General features: G+C 45.7%; 2 protein-coding genes and 1 long non-coding RNA gene across 4 annotated transcripts; 2 read left to right on the top strand and 1 right to left on the bottom strand.

Moving 5' to 3' along the window:
• Nucleotides 1–8: 8 nt before the first annotated feature.
• On the top strand, nt 9–3,266 carry LOC111257253. The gene is made up of 3 exons (XR_002677673.1): nt 9–197; nt 1,116–1,231; nt 2,726–3,266. It is a non-coding gene; the product is annotated as an uncharacterized LOC111257253 (long non-coding RNA).
• Nucleotides 3,267–5,486: 2,220 nt separating this feature from the next.
• Nucleotides 5,487–8,944, top strand: LOC101764616 (cysteine-rich receptor-like protein kinase 10). Of its 2 annotated transcripts, none has more exons than XR_001164103.2 (8): nt 5,487–6,124; nt 6,222–6,640; nt 6,840–6,965; nt 7,042–7,163; nt 7,245–7,455; nt 7,898–8,095; nt 8,239–8,386; nt 8,475–8,944. XR_001164103.2 is itself a non-coding variant. In XM_004968939.3 (8 exons), the coding sequence occupies exons 1-8, from the start codon at nt 5,493–5,495 to the stop codon at nt 8,814–8,816; spliced, it is 2,238 nt and encodes a 745-aa protein (XP_004968996.3). In that variant the 5' UTR covers nt 5,487–5,492; the 3' UTR covers nt 8,817–8,932. The 2 variants fall into 2 exon arrangements, 1 of the variants encoding a protein (XP_004968996.3); XM_004968939.3 differs by having other exon boundaries at nt 7,898–8,135; nt 8,475–8,932.
• Nucleotides 8,945–9,638: 694 nt separating this feature from the next.
• On the bottom strand, nt 9,639–14,487 carry LOC101765034 (cysteine-rich receptor-like protein kinase 6). Its single transcript, XM_004968940.4, has 5 exons — nt 13,260–14,487; nt 13,034–13,176; nt 12,474–12,916; nt 10,280–10,430; nt 9,639–10,204 (listed from the first exon to the last, which is right to left on the bottom strand). The coding sequence occupies exons 1-5, from the start codon at nt 14,296–14,298 to the stop codon at nt 9,938–9,940; spliced, it is 2,043 nt and encodes a 680-aa protein (XP_004968997.1). The 5' UTR covers nt 14,299–14,487; the 3' UTR covers nt 9,639–9,937.
• Nucleotides 14,488–20,266: the final 5,779 nt, after the last annotated feature.

The following is a 20,266-nucleotide window of genomic DNA, read 5'->3' as shown; positions in this document are numbered from 1 at the left end:
AAGCAGAACGGCATCACCATGGTCAGGAAATTACGACGCCAACTCAACGGTGCTCATGCCCTGGCCAAAACCGGAATCAAGGTGACGGTGATGGTACCCAACGAGAACCTGGCGGCCGCGGCCGCGGACCGGTCGTACGCCCTTCGGTGGTTGCGGCAGCACTCGTTGCTAGCCTCTCATTAGTATCTGAACTAACGGTTAGTCTTCTCGCATTAGTATCTGAACTAACGGTTAGTCTTCGAGAAGTTCTTTTGACCTCCTTTAGTACCAGGTGACCACCCGGTACTAAAGGTCACAAATTAGTACTAATGTGCCTGAGGGTCTTTAGTACCGAATAGAGACTTCACCTGGTACTAAATCGCAACCTCCCCTCACATGTCAACCCCCCTTCTTTCTCACCCATGCAACCCCCTTCCCACACTTATCCGCTCATCCCCTAGTCCTCTCACCCGCGCCTCTCTCTCTTCTTCTCCCCGCCGAATCCCCTCTCCCTCCCCCAATTGAATCCCCTCCCTCTCCCCTACACAAATCCTATTCCCGCCCATCTCCCATCGCCACCGCTCGCCCCTCACCTCTTACATGTGACGAGGAGCGGCGGCGGGACAAGGAGTGGCGGAGGCAAGAAGGGTGGGCGCGGCGAGGCGGCGAAGCGTCGGCCGGGCATGGCGGAACAAGGAGCACGTGGATCTTGGAGTAGTGGTCACTTCTCCCTCAGATCTGGTGGCGGCGGCAATCGGCGGGCTGAGAAGCGGCGGCGACGGCGGCAACCGGCGGTGGTGGATGAGATGTGCAAGTACGTCGTCTCTCTCTTCGGTGCGGAGCTCAGGTGCTGTGCAGCCGGGGTTCCAGCGCTCGGGCAGATAGCGCGGGGTGCGGCCAGGGCTCCGGCACTCTGGTGCACGGCGGCGGGGTGCGGCTGGGGCTCCGGTCGACGGATTTTTTTTATTTTTTAATACCTCTTTAGTACCGAAATAAATAGGATTTGAATCCGGTAGTGAATGCGTATTCACCAGCGGTGGGCGTACTACCCGCCACGCAGATCCACGGCGTGGCTGTGGGGAACGAGGTGTTCAACTCAAGGCCGGACTTGACGCAACAGCTCTTCCAATGTGCAGGCAGCGTTGGCGCAGCTGGGCCTGGCCTACGCCGTGAAGGTGACTTCGCCGGTCGGGTTCTCCACGGTCACGGATTCGTCCCCACCGTCCGGGGCCAGGTTTCGGGACGACATCCGGTCAGTGATAAAGCAAACGATCCAGTTCCTGCAGCAAACCGGGGTCATGTTTAGTTACTCCCAAATTCCAAACTTTGGCACTATGCAAAAAGAAGATTTCCCATCACATCAAACTTGCGGTACATGCATGAAGTACTAAATGTAGACGAAATCAAAAACTAATTGCACAGTTTTGTTGTACTTTGCGAGACGAATCTTTTAAGTCTAATTAATCAATGTTTGGACAATAATTCACATATACAAACGAAATGCTATAGTTGCGCATTTATGATAAAATACCAACTTTGGCACTCCCAAATTGGGAACTAAACAAGGCCCAGATCATACCTCGCGATGAACCCCTACCCGTTCTTCGCGCATGCCGAGGAGCCACAGAATCTCCCCCTCAACTACGCGCTTGGGAACTACAAGCCTGGCGTGGTGGACACGAACACCGGCCTCGTCTACCACAGCATCCTGCACGCGATGATGGACACGCCACGTACTATACCGTCGAAAACTTGACGAGACAGCCCGACAACATGTGAGGCTCACTCCAAAATCCCAACTTTGGCACTATGCAAAAAAAAGATTCCCCATCACATCAAACTTGCGGTACATGCATGGAGTACTGAATGTAGACGAAATCAAAAACTAATTGCACAATTTTGTTGTACCTTGTGAGACGAATCTTTTGAGCCTAATTAGTCAATATCTGGACAATAATTCACAAATACAAACGAAACGCTACAGTGTTGCTATAGTAATTTTGGCACCCCAAAGTTGGGCAAGGCCTGAGTTGAAACGTCAAATATATCAATCGATTCTCTCCACAACAAATCTAGCCAACCTCTTTAATCCGTGCAGCCCCTGCTCGTTTTTCTAGGGTTGTTTGATACTTAAATGTTAAACTTTAGCAGTGTGACATCAAATGTTCATATACTAATTAGGAGGACTAAACCTGAGCTAATTATAAAACTAATTGCAGAACCTCTAGTCTAATTCGCGAGACGAATTTATTAAGCCTAATTAGTCTAATTAGGCTTAATAGATTCGTCTCAGACTAATTAGGCTTAATAGATTCGTCTCGCGAATTAGACTCCATTTGTGCAATTAGTTTTGTAATTATCATATGTTTAATACTCCTAATTAGCATCCAAACATCCGATGTGACAGGTGCTAAACTTTAGCAGGGGTATCCAAACGGGGTCTACGTTCTTCCCAGTTTTCCATCTAATGGCATACTCCTGTCCCTAAATAACTGTCGCTTTTGATTTCCATGCCGCAAGTTTGACTGGCTTTATAGAAAATACGTGCACCATTTGTATCTTCAAATAAATTTATTAAAAACTAGATTCAAATATCTATCTAATTATATTAATTTTGTATCATAAATATTAATATTTTTTATATATATTTAGTCAAAGTTGTTTCTCGGGAAGCGAAAACGACAATTATTTAGGGACGGAGGGAGTACAGTACATGAATGACCGAAGTTGATGATCTGATTTCCAGGCGGACGATGGGGAGCGGCTCGAATAACGGTCATGTCGAAACGAAATGGACTGAGACTTGGTGGTCATCAACTACGTCATCACCCGAGTGCGGTCCGGCAAGACGGGCACTCCGCGCTGCCCCGACGCCGACATGGACGTGTACATCCTCGCCCTCTTTAACGAAGAACCAGAAGGGCGACGGGCCAGACGACGCCGAGCGATACTTCGGCCTGTTCCACCCGAACATGACGAACACTAGTACAATGAGAGCCTGCAGTGACGCAGACCCTCAAAGAGCAGTGGCGGGCAAAGCGACGTCGGCCACTGCAGGCACGGCGCGGAGCACTGTAGCATCTAGCAGTGGCAGTCGCAGTGACGCAAGCACGGCTACAGGACCTGGAGCAGGCGGCAGGCATCAGTGGCGGCTGGCGGCCATAGGCTCCGTTGGTTTCCGCTTATAAGCGGTTTATCAGAAACTACTGCATGTATAGCTCCACATCAGTTATATTTGTATATATATATACTTGCCTCTTGTTTAAAATTGGTGTTATTAATTTGTACCTTCATTGTTCACAGAGATAGGAAACTGCGTGCCTCCATCGAGGGCCTGAACTGAAAAGACAACAGAACAGCCTGATGTAAACGAAATGTAGAAATAAACATATATACATACTGTGCTTTTCTAAAAAAAAAACAAGTTTATGGTCTACTATATGATACTTGAAAAATAAAGCCCCGACGCATGCGAAGAGCTGTTGGTTTTCAATCACATTCCTACTTGACGTGGGCTACTTTAACCAAGTCTTGCTCTCTCGACGAGAAAGCGAGTTTCATGTTATATATTTCCATTGATAACCCCAAATGTAACATTACATATTATGGATCACTAGAATAAAGAAGTTTTTACCACATATGAGTTGTACATGTCTCTTGTTCTCATTTGATCTATAGATCAAAATATGTCATATCATAGGGTCCAAATTGGCTTAGGCGAACTGACATACTTGGTCAGGTGGCCAACATATTTTTCCTGACCTTGCTCTAGTACAAAACGCCCCTTTAGTGACGGGCAAAAAGCGCTTGCAAATAGCAAAATTAGTACTAATATTTTCAATATAAAAATGATGCTGTGAGATTTATCATAAAACCATCTATCATAATATGTAACTCTTTCTATTTAAAATAATTTATTTTAACATATATTATTGATTAAAATAGAGAATTTTTGACTTTGACCAAACCCATAAACGCTTACATTTATGAACGGATGAAGTACCAAATAATAATTTATGGTGCTCAGCGACCCACTTTCTTATTTGCACAATTAAACATTACAATAGTACATGAACCGGCATGTACTGCTGGAATTCTTGCGGATTAAATGCAAAGCTAGTTGCTATGTAAAAGAAGCTTCTGTATTTTGTTCAAAATTTATATGATATAAATTCATAGAATAAATATTTGTTGCAAATTTCAATAGACCAAAATGGAGCAACATTTTTTTCTGGGCTTAGAACTTCTAAGCCCAGAAAAAAAAACCGTTGCGCTAAGGCCACAATGCTTGACCCAATTTGAAGGCATTAACCATTAAGGCCCAACCCATCAGAAAAATAAGCTAAATAAATTATGTTAGCAAAATTGTAATTGTACATTATGCCTTCAAACTATTACGACAATGTTTCGCTGAAAATTATGAAAAATTCTGCTGGATGAGGAGTAAAGCGTTGCTTCATTCTGTAAAATTTCAAGATGGATATATAATGTATGAATGGAGGAAAGCAAATTGAGGAATAATGATCATTTTAAAAATTTCTACAGCTACAAGACTACTGGGCTCTAGCAAAATTTTTCCTTTTAATACATGCAGATGATCCAACAGACAAATGCAAGAGCCAATAATCAAGATAAATCAATGGACTCATGACCCCACAAGATTGTGACTTTAGAGCCAGACGTCCCAAGAACACCAAAGTAGAGTTCTGATTACAAATTGGGAATGACTCCACAACAATCGATTGTTTTCTGGTTGTTGTACCGGTCAATTTTTCTAGCCAATGATGTTGGGCCACGTGGCCAGTGCATTAGGCAGGGTAAAAAAAATGATTCGGGTGTTAAGCTGGCCAAAATCAGTCGATTTTTGTATCAGGCTAAGGCTAACAGAAAAAAAACGAGTGAAAACGAACTATGTAACAACCCAAACCAAACCATGTGTGCTGCTTGGATTTCCCTGATCGACTAAAAAACTTGATGCCGTCAGTTAATTTTTTGAGCCAATAGAATGAGGCCACATTGCATTTGCAGTTACCAAAATTTAAGTGACCAAGAAGATAAAAACCAGTCGATTTTTCCTACTCACTGGCACGGGAGAATCGGCTGAGAATCTGGACACAGATCACTCGGAAAAAAGGACTCCGATCATCTACAAATCAGAAGGCCATTTCTAATAGAAAATTACAAAGTGCTATGGTATAGGACATGATATGAATTTAGAAAACATATATAAAATGATTCTGTAGGAGTCGAAAAAGTCTGACCACAAAGTCTTTTGAAGGTACTCGTAGAAGTTAGGTTGCTAGGTTGCTTAGTGTATTTGTAAGGTGGGTGTGTATGCTTGTACGTGAGTGTATGCTATACCCCACGTTAACTAAACCAAGAAAAGGAAAGAGGCCCATTAACAATAAAATCAAACGTGCTCTGATCCCAACTCTGCGTGCGTGTAGAGCGTGTTGGGGCAGGCCGAATATATTTTTTTCTTAAAGTGGCGGCCGTGCATAATTGACTCGTGCATGGTTTTCAGTTTCCACTGTGTAACTAAAATAATGACAAAAGAGTCAAGTGGGCGCGTCGCCCAACCGCCGCCGTCGTCCTCCGCGGTCAGGTGCTCCGCACTCCGCCATGGGGTCTGGGGCCGCGGCCACCACGGTTTCAAGCAAGTAGCAATTGTGCCGTGGCGAACAAAAAGTAAGCAGCTCTCCCCACTGCCGCTGGCGATGCTTGCCGGCCGCTATGCCGCCGCCGCCGCCGCCGCCCTCGCGCTGCTGCTGCTGCTGCGACCGGCGACCGCCGCGGCCCCAAATTGCGACGCCTCCACCACCTACACGGCCAACAGCACGTTCCAGGCGAACCTGGACCGCCTCGCCGCGGTGCTCCCGGTCAACGCCTCCGCCTCGCCGGCGGGCTTCGCCACCGTCACCGTCGGCGTGACGCCCGAGCAGGCCAACGGCCTGGCGCTCTGCCGCGGCGACACGAACGCGTCCACCTGCGCCGCCTGCGTCACGGCGGCGTTCCAGGAAGCGAAGCAGACCTGCCCCTTCGACAAGGGCGCCAGCATCCTCCGGGACGCCTGCAACCTCCAATTTGCCGGCAGGCAGTTTCTCGATTTTCTCCGACCGGACCAGTGGATCGTCCAGGAGCTGGTGTAATGTGTTATCGGCTCCGGAAAAATTCCTACTTTTCTGCATCGATTTCTCCCAGATTGAGAGGCGCTTCTTACAAATTTGTGAACTTTTTGCCAGTCCTGGTATCGACACGGCCGTGGCGAGCGTCAACGCCTCGGATGCCTGGTTCAGCGCCGCCGTCACGGGGATCTTCACCGCCATAATCAACAGCGCGGTGGCGGCGACCAACTCGACGAGGAAGTACTTCACCACGGCGGAGATGGCCTTCAACCCCAAGATCTACGGGCTGGCGCAGTGCGCGCCGGACCTGACGCCGGACCAGTGCCGGGGTTGCCTTGGGTACATCCAGTCGGAAATCATGGCGCGGCACATGGACGGTCGGCCCCAGAGCAACGTAGGTGCAGTGGTGTGGTGCTTGCTGAGGTACAGCGTGTTGTCGCCGATCTACGAGGGCCGGGCGATGCTGCAGCTTGCCGCACCGCCGGAACCACCACCGGTGGCCACGCCTTCACCTGCTACTCCAGAATCTGGAGCAGGTAGTAGTACACTCAATTCTTGTTTTCCTCTAAACAAAGCAACATTTCTTTCATTTATCATTTTGCCGTGTGGCGAAATAGGTCCTCTTAACTCTCAAATGCTGTCAAAAGTTACCGAACTGTACAATCCTTAGTTCCTCACAATTTACCGAACACTTCAAGGATGTACTGCTTGAAATTCATGTTTGGGTGTATGCAGGGAGGAAAGGGATTACAGCTGGAGTCTCGGTGGGCATCGCCGGCTTTGTTGTGTTAATGTTGATTCTTTCAGTCTTTTTCTTCCTTCGCTTCAGGCGAAGGATTAAGGCGACAAAGAAGGGTCATCGTGAGTAGCAATCTGGTCACGATCGTGATTTGATTTTTTTTTCTTTCCTTACAAAATTCTTGTCATATGGCACCAGCACTGAAGAAAATAGGGAACCCGCAATGCACGGTCTTCGATTTGATGACGTTGCAAGAGGCGACTGAACACTTGTCGGAAAAGAATAAGCTTGGAGAAGGTGGTTTCGGTACTGTATACAAGGTAAGAATTGAGAGAGGACTCGACGGGAAAACAAATTACGGTACATCGTGCCTTCTGAAGGATAATCTGTTTCTATTGTAGGGGATACTCTCTGATGGTGAAGAGATAGCAGTCAAGACACTTTTAGGAAGAACCGGGCATGCATTGCATCAGCTACACAATGAGATCCAGGTACTGGCAAAGCTTCAGCACAAGAACCTTGTTAGATTACTGGGGTATTGCTTGCATCAGAATGATACACTGCTCGTATATGAATACATCAAGAACGGGAGCCTCGACAGCATTCTATTCGGTACTTTCCTCCCCATTCACCTCTTCAGTTACATAACCCAGAGTTCTCTGGTCACAAGTCACTGTAAATAAAAATTGCCACTGCTTTGCTTTTCATGAGTCCTAGGGGTAAGTTTTAAGCTCTATGCAGAATGCCCTCGATTACATAGCGAGACTGATGATAAACATCATTGATTACTCAAAGTATGCATAAAAAACAAAGAATAATCACTAAAGTTGGCTGCACATTGCAGTGTCATATGAAAATTCGGTTACAGATCTTTGCAAAAATAAAAATAAAAAGGGTTACAATTATATAATACTGCAGAGACAGTGTGCATTCCTTTCTTATCCTTTTCAGGGGTCAATATGATAGTAGGGTGTTATGCTGTATTGAATACTGTACTGTCTGTATTTACCTTTGAGCAAACTCCTAATATAAGCGGAAAATTGGATGACAATAGATAAGACTACGGGAAATGCACTTCACTGGGAGCAACAGTACAACATCATTCTTGGAATTGCCAAGGGGATATTGTATCTCCATGAGGACTCGAGCACGAGGATCATCCACCGAGACCTGAAGGCGAACAACATTCTTCTCGACGACGACATGGAACCGAAGATCGCAGACTTTGGGCTGGCTAGGCTGCTAGGAGAAGGTCACACCCTTACTCAGACAGCCAGAGTGGTCGGGACATTGTAAGCCAAGCTCGTTCTCATGAACGGCCATGGCACGCCGCACAGAACGCGTGTCTTTCCAAACCAAGATAACTGACTTTCCCTTTCCTCCCATCCTCTGCAGCGGCTACATGGCACCGGAGTACGCGATGCACGGGCTCGTGTCGCCCAAGGTTGACATCTTCAGCTTTGGCGTGTTGGTCCTTGAGATCGTGACGAGGAGAAGCAACTGCGGCTCCGACGATTACAGCGCCGTGAACCTCCTGAGCGATGTAAGTGCCGGCCGGTCCGGGTTCGTTCAATCTGCATCTCCTTTTCAGCGAAGAATTAACCTGGTACTGGATGACCCACTTCTATCAGGTCTGGGCTCACTGGACGAAAGGGTCGATATCGCAGATGCTGGACCAGTCGCTGGTTGGATACGGTCGAATTCAGGCGCTGCGATGCATCCACGTCGGTCTGCTGTGCGTCCAGGTGGACCCTGACGACAGGCCCGACATATCGGCCGTCGTGTTCATGTTGACTAGGGATGGCATGGAGCTCCAGCCGCCGGAGCAGCCTGCGTTCTTCTTCGCGAGAGGATCGCCTTCGGCTTCACGATCGGATGGGCAAAGCAGCTATGTATATGACCGGTCTAGTTCAATTTTGGAACAGGACATTTCTGTGAATGGGCTTACAGTAACAGAGCCGTACCCTAGATAGGTCCTAAGTTTGTGAATACTGAGCCCCTGAAAAATGGATTAACCAATTTGGTAAAATTTGTCATATTCCTCTGGTACAAAGTTAATGTTTTACGTGGTAAATGATAAAGTGCATCATATTTGTGATTTTTCAAATTGAGCATGTAAAAATTGTTTTGTTTCATAAGATTTACCCGGAAAAAATCAACTAAAATCCATTCAAATATGTACTTAGGAATCCGTTAACTAAACTTTGTTCAGACATCAGATTTCAGTCGACTAAACTCTAGGTGTGACCACTGACTAAGTACCCTACATTAGAAGGTTGGCAGTGAGCAGATAAGAGGGGGCAGGACAGGTGTAGTGAAGTTCAGTTGCTGGAGGAGCCGAGCAGCGAAGATCCATCAAAATCTAAATAAAGGATACTAATTTTATGATCTCAAAATAAGTAAATTTGTTTTTTCAGAAATGATTTCATAGCTGTAAATTTTGTTGGAATTTACGAATTTTTTAGATTACGGATAAAAAACATCCGGCCTTCCTCATTCACAAGTGAATGATTACAGCCCCTACAACGTTTAAATTGGTACTCAGACCACCTCACATTCTAAAGCATAGACAAGATATATCACTTCATCAGGCCATATGGACTGAAAACAAACTAAAATTGAAGCCTGTTGCTGAATTTCCATCCGAAGTTGTTGAAGATCTCCATGACCGTTCTCCAACTTGCGGCAGTTGTCCTTCAAAGTATTTTTCTCCTCCCCTTTAGATAGTAGCGACCGACATCTTGTCCAGTATGTCGCTCTGAAGATGACCTGCATAAAGGAGTTAGGATTGGTTCTTTTGAACACCATCTCATTTCTATTCAACCAAATAGTCTAACAAAGCACAGAAGTACCCATAAGGATTTGTTTTCTAATCTTTGATGAGAAACCTCTAATCCAAGATCCTAACAAATTATATTGAATGTAGGAAGGGCCACTCTTTTTGATCAAGGGCTCAAAGACACATATGGGCCTTGCGCATTTTGTGACACACCTATACAGATACAGACACACGGACCACTCAAGTCGTTCTTCTGGTGCTATCAACTGAAAATTGTTCCTTGGAAAAGGAAAAAGGCAAAGAAAATTGTTCCGGTTAACCCTGTAGCGACACTGTCGAATCGGTTGCGTTGGCAACGCCCTTCCTGGTGACGAACGCCGGCTTGGATGGGGCCTGGAGGGCCACCGTGTCGCTGCCGAGCATCATGACGACCGACGACATCACCGGCCGGACCGCCGGGTCTCCCTGCACGCAGAGCAACCCAATATGGATGCACCGCAGCATGTCGCCCTCCGGGAAGCCGCCGTTCATGGACGGGTCTACCAACTCCATCACCGTCCTGGCCTCCCAATGCTCCCATACCTGCACAGTGGCTTGTACCCATGAGCCAAGCTCGCGGCAACACAGTCGTGATTCAGATGTTCAGGTTTCACTTACAGTGTTCAAGAGATCTCCGGACTGTTTGGAATTGTAGCTGTCGTTGTTGTTCCTCCCCGTGACGATCTCCAGCACCATGACGCCGAAGCTGAAGGCGTCCGACTTCACCGAGTAGTTCCCCCGCATGACGTACTCCGGCGCCATGTACCCACTGAAAAAAACGAGAAACCAAGCAAAATTTCAGTGACCTTTGCCTCGACATTCGAGAGAGACAAGTAAGATGTGTCTTGGTCTATTTATGATGGGTGATTGATTGGGTGATTTGAAACTTTCCGGTTAAGTTAATATTTCATATGTGCATGTTTATGCTAACGACTAACCAGATGTGTTGTGTTGAGTGCGTTGTGTTGTGGTGTGTGTAAAACATATGTTGTGTGTTGTGTCTCTTGGCTTGTGATGTACAGGTGTAGGATGCGATGTGGCGGTCGAAGGCATGAGGTGAAGGTCAAGCGAAATGTTTATGCCAATGTGCTAGGCCTGTGAAGGATGGACACGAGTAGGCTTGGACCGAGGGATCCGAGGAGTAATAGGCGATCCACATGGTGTACAGAAAAGCAAGAGTACATTGGGATGAATACGGCGTCGGTCGAGTCAAGCAGGATGATCGGTCGAGTCAAGCGAAATGGAGGCAAGTCGAGTAGGCAACCTGGGAGCGGGAGCGAAAGATTTGGAGGCGTCAAAGGCTTAGCGGAGGCTGAACACACGTTGACATCGGTGAGTCACGCCTTGCGGGATGTGCAAGAAGGTTTGACCTAAAAACTGCGGGCAAGTCCAGTGCGGCCAGATGGTGTTAAGTCGGAGAACACGTGGCACCATCGCGAAGCTAGCGTTGAGCGAAGCGAAGTCGTGGAGGTGTCGGGTCCGTCCAATGTACCAACAAAAAGTTGGACAATTTTACCCCCGTGAGGTATTTGGGTTGTATGTTTCATGTAAGGGCATTTTGATTATTTACCACACATCTTTTGGATTGTTTGGTGGTGGTCTTCTCATTTTTTTAAACCTTCGGTAGGGGAGAGAGAGGGAGAGAGATAAGGGATTTTTGATTTGATATTTTTGCCATCCTAACTTTGATTGTGCTTAAGAGTGGTCTGTAACCGAACATGACGGAGTAATCCAAAGATCAATTTTGTGTTATCTTGTTCATTCTCTTCGAATCTGAAATCTATCTTTTTCAAGATTTTCGGAGGTATTTTTGAGGGATTTTTCATTCTTCGCGATTCGCTTCAAATCCCGTGATATTTGTTGGGGGCTTTTGTTGGTAGGATCCTTGTGAGCAACTTTGGTATGATCCCCTCAAATCCATCACAAATTCAGCGTGAATTTTAGTTTTCCCCAAACCGGTCGTTTTGAAGGGCGTTCGGTTTTCTCCAAAATCTGAGATGAATTCATGAGCTTTTTGAGATATTTTTCGTGGATCTATTAGCCCTTGAGGAGGTGCTTCCATAGCTCAAGTTTTGTTTCGATCCATAATCGCACTTGTGCTTTTTATTTGTGAAAACGTTGCATACTACGGGGATAAATGATTAGGCAATCATTACAAGTTCTTTAGTTCATTTAAGTTCTGAATGGTTAGCCGGCTGTAGTTTTTGATGATCCTGTAGCAAATCAAGTTTTGTTTAGTCAATCAGCTTGTGCTTTGAGTTCCAGCAGTAGAGCAGTTTAGCAGTAACAGTAGAGTAACTCTACTTGCTACTTTTATAGGTTCTTTGCCGGTATGCATGCTTGTAGTAGTGCAGCTTTATATCTCGATTTGATCCGGTAGCTTCTTGTATCCTGTGAGTTAATCGCTGCAATCATTAGTTAATCTCTGTCACCTTGTTTAACTACTTGTTCAGTAATTTGTTACTTGCTAATCATGTCTAGTATTTAATTAATTATCTTTGCATGCTTAGTGAGTGAGGCTTTAATAGTGACTCGGCTTATTCCCTTAAGCAAGTTTTTCGGTGCCTCGTTTTGCATTTGCTTCCGCCATACTTTGAGCTTTTCTAATCGTTTTTAGAGTTAGCTTGTCACGAGTTGACTTATATCATCTTATGATTAGAAGCGAGGTGTGTTTAGGGTGCCAATCGAATATAGATCTTATTTTTTGAAATAATTTTTTAAAGGTTCTCATTCACCCTGTGGCCGCCCAACCCGATCCGTCAACATAAACTGAACCTGAACAGAATCAGAAACAGAGTTCCGGGGTACTTACTAGGTGCCGACGAAGCTTTTCGTGACGGCCTGCGTCTGGTCGTGGCTGAAGATCCTGGCGAGGCCGAAGTCGGAGATCCTTGGGTTCATGTTCGCGTCGAGCAGGATGTTGCTGGCCTTGAGGTCACGGTGGACGACCTTGAGCTGCGAGTCCTCGTGGAGGTACTGCAGGCCCCGAGCGATGCCGTTGATGATCCTGTACCTCTGCTCCCAGTCCAGCTGATTCTCGGCACCGAAGAGGACGATGTCGAGGCTCCGGTTGGGGACGTACTCGTAGACGAGCAGCCGCTCCTGCTGCTCCAGGCAGACTCCGACGAGCCTGACCAGGTTCTTGTGCTTCAGCTTGGCCACCAGCGCCAGCTCGTTCTTCAGCTGCTCCAAGCCCTGCGTCGAGCTGCTCGACAGCCGCTTCACCGCTACCTCTTCGCCGTCTGGGAGGACGCCCTGAACAATCAGAACAACTCCCGTCAAAAAAAAAAAATCAGAACAACGTGAGCCACGATTCTTCAGTTCAGAAATCGACAGGCCATGCTTGATTAATTGCGTGTTTGGTAGTAGTACCTTGTACACTGCGCCAAACCCGCCCTCGCCAAGCTTGTTGCTGTCGTCGAAATCCCCTGTCGCGGCTCGCAGGGTGGACAACTCGATCATCATGGAGTCCACCATTTCGCCGTCCTCTGCTTCATCAGCGGAATACTTGGGATCTGTTCAAGTAAAAATAGGACAATTAGATCTTCCTGGTCGCTCGAAGAAGCTGGGAAACTGGAGAATTTTATCAGGAACATACATGGCTTCTTCCCTTCTGCCATTGATCTCCGCTGCCGCCGCCTCCAGAAACAGAGGCAGATGGCAAGGTTCAAGGCTGCTAGAACAGGCAGCAGAACAGCAGGAACAAGCACCGGCAAACTGTACTTTCTTCCCTTTAGCTCAACTCCTCCGCCCAGCGGCGACGGCTGAACCGTTGGCTGCACAGGCGGCGCCGGCGCCGGCGCTGGCGCGGCGGGGAACGGTGACGCGAGCTGCACCATCGCCGGTCCACGGAAGAAGGGCTTGCTGTCGTACCTGAAGCTGCAATTGATCCAGAGGATCCTGCCTCCAACAGCGTTCTCGAAATCCCCCATGTACTCCGCAACTATCCCGGCGAGGCAGCGCCGGCACTGCGCCGGCGTCTGGTCCGGCGTGCACTGCGCCACGGCGTACACCGTGGGGACCTCCTGGTCGAACCCGGCCTCCCCGGTGGCGAACCGCCGCGTGGAGTTGAGCGCGGCGCGGTCGGCGGTGGCGTTGATGAGGGCGGCCACGGCGCGGTTGAACTGGGCCGGGTTCGCCGTGACATTCGTAGGTATCGCGTACCAGGCTAACTGGCCCGACAGGTCGGCGTCGGCGGCGGAGAGGACGCTCGTGTTGGAGTAGCGGAGCATGCAGGGGTCGTAGTAGATTGTGGCGTCCTTGTTGTAGGAGCAGTCGTTGGGCAGGTCGTGGAAGGCCTGCGCGAGGCAGGCGAAGCAGTTGCTGGCGTTGACGTCGCCGCGGCACAGCCCCGCGGCCCAGACCCGGTCCCGGCCGGCGCCGGCGGCGGCCGTGGCGAAAAGGTTGCTCGGGGACGTGGAGGCTTTCCCCGGCAGCGTGGCGGCGAGGAGGTTGAGGTTGGCCTGGTACCTGCTGTTGGCCCTGAAGTTGTCCGTGCCGCAGAACGGCCACGGGTAGCTTGCGGCGCCGGGGAGGAGGGCGATGGCGACGACGGCGGCGATGACGGTGAGGAGGTGGTGGTGGAGACCCATCGTGCACGCGGTGGGGAAGGAGCGGGTTCCGAAACGAATCAGCATATGTAGACGCGGGTAAACTAGATAGCGCACTGCCGCGCCACCGCCGCACGCGGCAATGCTACCCACTGACAGCAGCAACTGGCAATGCCAAGTTGCATGCCCAATCGCCCATCTGTTTTGCCTGCCTGATAGAAAGTGCAAGCTATTTTTTTTAAAGCATCAGCTGCCCTTTTGTGGCTTTGTGCTTTAATCACTCCACACAGTTGGAAAACCGGGGATAACATAATCATGTGCTTTCTAATTTAAAGATTACAATTCATTCAGTACCGTACTGTACCACTGTATTATTTTTTTAAGAATCAGTACGAGAACTACCGATTATATTAAAAAGAAAATAAAAGCTCAGATTGATCAATACAATAAAATGAAAAAACAACAACCTAACATTAAGCATCTCAACAAACACACCCCACCACTTACCACAAACATCAAGCCAATACTCTAAACAGTGCACACCTCTCAGTCCTCTAAAACTCCACAACTCAATATCATCATTGATCACCGCTTGACTGTTATATCCGTCACTAGGTGGAAACTCACCTCAAACAGAATCTAGGGCACTTGGAGTCAACCGGTCAACCGTGGTGTCAGCATCACTCAAGATTAGGTTGGGTCAACTGTGGAAGGAAAGTAAGTCGCGGAAGGTGGCTTGGAGCTTCCTTCGCCGTGCGTCGTTCGTTTCTCGCCGTCATCCCCACAGGAAAACAATTGGCACCTAATAAATTGTGGCAACTTGGCGCACGAGGTTTGTCAAGACATGGAGAAAACGTGACGCAACAATTGGCACCAAACGGCAGATGCATCGTCTGGTCCTCATGGATAATATGTGACGCGACAACTGAGTATTTTATCGTTATGGAGGAGAGTAGCATAAGGGAGACCAACGACATTGACTCGCCGAGAGTCGTCGTCTCATCTGGAGAGTTGAGTGCCCATTAACATTGAGATAGCGACACCCGACATGCGTTCCCACTCAAACGCGACGAGACAGAACTCGTACTTGCAATGGCATTCAAAGACTCAGCTGTTGTAAAACGCACCTTTAGTCCCGGTTCGTGTAAAACACACCTTTAGTCCTGGTTAGCAATAGTTCCGATTAGTAAAGGTCATAGATTCCGAAAATCCAACCGAAACTAATTATTCAAAATAAAAAGGAGTCCTTTAGTCCCGAGTCATTCACCCGAGACTAAAGACCCCCTTTAGTCCTAGGGCCACCACGCAGGCGCATGCTTACCCTCTTTAGTACTTAAGACTTTTCATTTAAATTATATTCCATATTAATTCTAATTGTTGCTTCACATATATATACACGTATACATCCTTAACGTATACTACTCACACATGTATGCTCGTATTGTACGCAAGTCATATATATATTTTATGATAGTACTATATATATAATATATATACAATTCTTAGTATATTATACACATCAAAGTAGTATTTATACAATTACTATATATACAATAATTTGTCCTCTTCATTCTTAGGATCCTCTCGTCGTGGTGTTGCTTAGTTCGTCTATTGAATGTCCGTCGTAATAAAATTCTCCCGCGGAATCACCTCGTCCACCAGAAATCCTATGAGACCTTCTTGGATTGCCGAAATCCTCTCCTTCTCCAAGAGTTTTTCTTGAATCCGCAACATCTGTAATTCGGAAATATGTGAATGTTACGCGAACAATTAAATATAAGGAGCTAGAAAACAATTAATTATTAATAGTTTTATTTTACGTACATGTATATTTTCCGACGATATCACCTTGTCATGCACAAAATTATTCATGTGCTCACAGATGTAGTATCCACATAAATTATTGCCTTATTCCTGTCTCAAGCACTTTAGTGGGAAAAAAACAAGTTATGAAATATTCGTGTTATAGAATGTATAAAATGTGCAAATTTCATACGTACCGGGAACGTTGTATTGAATTAAGTTTTTCTTTGAATTCACCACGGTGAGTATTATAGAATTGTTTCCATGCGCTACGAATTAAAATAATGAATGATACAGTGTTAGGTGAAAATTTAGAAAATAAACTTTTGCATAGAGATAAAGGTCCAGAATTATTACAAGTTTAGAATGTCTTGAATGTCTTTGTACTCCGCCGGTGGTTTCCTTAATGAATTCTTGCTTTTATCAATCATAATTACTAGGAGAATTCAGTGGAAACTGCGTACAGAAATGTTCATATTAGAACTAACTATCAATAATTAATAGGTAAGGAAAAGGAAAATAAAAATAGACAATACCCACACTTACTTAAAGTTGTATGACAGTAGTATGTATTCCTTGTAATTTTGTTGCTCCAAGTAATTGTATATTACGTCCAATGTAGGTTTTGCTTGATCCCGTATCTGATCTTGGTTAACGAGCGATGGATCCATGAAGCCAACGTTGAAGTACGATTCTCTATGGCACATCTGAATTAGCATTCTACATAAAATGGAAGACAAAGTTAGTAGGACGACGTACACACACAAAATAATGATCTGAGCCAAAATTTACATCTTGATAACCAGACACTTACAGAACTCAGGTGCTGATAAGAGAGATGTCAAGGGCATCATGATGGTACACTTCATATATATCCTTGAATTGCAACCAAAGGAGTTTCTCACTTTCGCTGAAAAAATCAATCGGTTTAACATGAAGAGCGAACATGAGCCTTTCCTTGGCCGATGAGCCTTTCCTTGGCCGACTGCTCCATGTATCATTGATGGAATTCATACATCTTCGTAGAGTGCTTCCGTGCCAATTCAGGGTTTACTAGAGGCTTACCTACCTCAAAGGGCCATTTAGGTACAACCTTTTCTGGAGCTGGCGGTTCAGCTTGCCCTAGAACTTTAGCAAGCGACAGACCTATATCTTCCATAAATGTAATGACTTGGATTTGTTGTTCTAAGGGCATTGCTGCTATAGCTTGAGCGTCTAATTTAACATGCAAACTTTCCAAAAAAATTGTAGCAATGACCAAATTCTATTTCTTACACCTACAATATATTTACAAACTAATCATACAAACTAAAATAATGGTACAAAATAGCAAAATGTTCGCTATCCAAACCATCTCTGCACATGACTCAATCTTCTACGAGAGCCACCTCTACTCCTCCAATACCAGAGAATAGCGTAAGTACATTCATGCCATGTGCAGACACTATTCTCTGGTATTGGAGGAGCGGAGGAACCAGCTCTTTAGAATATTCCTCTAATACTAGAGAATGGAGAGCCACCTCCGCTCCTGCAATACCAGAGAATAGTGTAAGGATATTCATGCTATGTGCAGATACTGTTCTCTGGGATTGGAGGAGCAGAGGTGGTACATCCATTGCCGGTCCATCTGCTTCGTATTACATGAAAAATGAACACAGTGCTTCGTATTAGATAAAGAACTTGATCAATATTAGGTAGGGAAAAAATAGAGTGAATGCGTTTATAATATTTAGTCCTTGCAATAAACATGAGATAAATAAATTATTGGTCAAAGAAATATAATTATTGTTAAATTATAGTGACATGACAAATTGTAGCAAGGATCAAATTCTATTTGTTACCCTTACAATTTATTTACTTTAATTTTATTGCAATGAGTAAATATTAAAAACATATTTACTCTATTTTTTCCCATACCTAATATTGATCAAGTTCTTTACCTGATACGAATCATATATAACAAGCAAGCTATCCATCAAATTCTAGCTCAAAAATATGTATAAATACAAATTCTCTCCATTCTCCTTCATTCTAAAAAACTCATTTTTCTCTATCTCTAAAGCATAAAACAAAGCATAATAACAATAAATGAAGGAAGGATGGAGTAGCTAACCTTTACAATACTTTGGATGAGTGAAATCCCCACGGAAATAAGGAAAAAAATCGGGCAACACCTCCATAAGGTTGCTTGCTCGCCTTGGAGAGAAGGAGGAAGAAGCTCTCGGTCTGTGGAGTGGCTCGGGCTCGGGGAGGAAGAAGCAAGGGAAATTTATAGGCGAGGAGTTTTTTGTCCCATTGCAAATTCCAACCGGGACAAAAGCCCCCACTGTCGGTGCCAAATTTTTTACCGTGACAACTGGGACTAGGGGGGTGGGTAGTTTTAGTCCCAGTTGGTCTTTACAACCGGGACTAAAGCTCCTCCCGTCGGTGGCTTTCGGTGGTGTTGACGCAAAATCCTGGCGGTGGTGGACCCTGCATCAGCACATGAGGACCTGGGAGATCTGCTTAACTCCAGTGCAGAATCCAAATCGGCGCGCGTGGTGTGCGCGGGCGTGCCAGTCAGTTTGACCATTCAACTGACAAGGAGATGATAGTTATTGTGAAGTCCGAGGCAACCGGCCGATCAGGCCGATATAATCTTGGCACAGTAGCGATAATGGTGCAACAAAATAAATCATGACAAATATATCGGCTGTGAAGCCGATTCCAGTACCTTGATGAATGTGAGTGATTCATCGGCCATCCAGCCGATTTAATATAATTTACAATAAATATCGGCCAGACGGCCGATAGAAAACAGGATGCTGTTGAGTTGTTGCCCCGCCATAGCTAGAGCCACAAGCCGATGAGATCTAAACTAACGTTACCACCAATATCTCTAGGTGAAACCACAGCGATGCGCCCGGTAGTTGCAGTCTAGAAATATTTAGCAGGATATTAATCTGAACCCCGCTAGCCGATGATCCAATCACAACGGAACTTACTCCCAACAACACTCGAAGGATGGCCAAGATCAAGATGCAACAGGCTATTAAAAATAGATCTATCGTCTATTCCGACAGAATTAATAATAATTAATATGTCGTAAACGGCAAGACGATAGAACAGATAAATATCAGCCGATGCAAGCTTAATCAAGGCGGGATAACTGGTGAATACCGTAGATCGAGATAGAAGCGATGCGCCGTAAGTCAAAGATCCAAGATACTCGATAACTGGTAGATGAAACTAGACGAAACCACAGCGATGCGCCCGGTGGTTAAAGCCTAGAACACCTGGTGACGGAACTTGCAGCTCGCCGGAGATCGAGGTAGATGCAGCCCAGCTTGCTAGAAGGAACTCGTCGAGAAGCTACATTACTCCTACTCCTAATGCAATGGCGTGAAGCCGAAAAGGTAAATAAAAGATAAATGTGTTGTATATTGATCGTTTGATTATTCTTTACAATGGCCACGTCCCTTTATATTTATAGGGCGGACGTTGGCATCTAGCCACGCACAAGGCAAGTCACGTACACAATCTTTTCTAATAAAAAATTCTATCTCTAACGAACCCAACTCTATCTCTAAAATATTTTATTCTATAAAACAACCTCCCGTACATGCACAGATCGGCCGCATGCATAATTATTCTGGAAGCCTCCCACGCATGGCATGCAAAGTGCACCAGAATCCATGTTGTATATTCTAATCATTTTTATCCATACGTGCTGGCCTTTCCTTTATATCATCCTTGCCTCTCCTTGCCGATTAATCCAATGAAGCCGATTTGGACTCCGTGCCCATATGCACGCATGCTAGCTTCTTATTGTTGTATGTGACTCCAATTATCTTGTACTCCAAATTTATAGGATTGGTCAAAATCCGGTGTCAACAGGTGGCTCATTTTTGACCTGGGATTAGTCCCGGGTCTAAAGTAAATCGGGACAAAAAGGGTTAGATGGAAGGTGAATTCTCTACCGTGACTAATTAGCAACTTCGTACAAGGTTCTCCTGAATAAAAAAAATGAAACTCTATCGGGTATACATGATTACCAAGGCAAACACTATGACACTTGCATTAGAGTGAAGGAATTTCATTTCATCCTATAACCGACCAATAAAATTAAATGTTATGGTTATGCTAGGAGACATCAAATGAACTATGCATTGGAGGGGTTGTTTCGTTTAGCGTGGGAAGAAATAAAGTCATCACTGTTTGAATTGATTGCGTGTATAGTTCACGTAATTAAGCATGCGGAAAATAATTTAAA

This window comes from Setaria italica, chromosome V (assembly GCF_000263155.2).
Source record: "Setaria italica strain Yugu1 chromosome V, Setaria_italica_v2.0, whole genome shotgun sequence".
NCBI lineage: Eukaryota > Viridiplantae > Streptophyta > Magnoliopsida > Poales > Poaceae > Setaria > Setaria italica.
This window is presented reverse-complemented; position numbering and strand designations above follow the sequence as displayed.

Coding starts and splice junctions, on each gene's coding strand:
- LOC101764616 (XM_004968939.3), top strand. CDS start 5,493: ATGGTTTTCAGTTTCCACTGTGTAACTAAAATAATGACAAAAGAGTCA. Junction 7,164..7,244: donor GTTTCGGTACTGTATACAAG/GTAAGAATTGAG, acceptor TTTCTATTGTAG/GGGATACTCTCTGATGGTGA. Junction 8,387..8,474: donor CCGTGAACCTCCTGAGCGAT/GTAAGTGCCGGC, acceptor CACTTCTATCAG/GTCTGGGCTCACTGGACGAA.
- LOC101765034 (XM_004968940.4), bottom strand. CDS start 14,298: ATGCTGATTCGTTTCGGAACCCGCTCCTTCCCCACCGCGTGCACGATG. Junction 10,431..12,473: donor AAAAGCTTCGTCGGCACCTA/GTAAGTACCCCG, acceptor CGTTTTTTTCAG/TGGGTACATGGCGCCGGAGT. Junction 10,205..10,279: donor CCGGAGATCTCTTGAACACT/GTAAGTGAAACC, acceptor GCCACTGTGCAG/GTATGGGAGCATTGGGAGGC.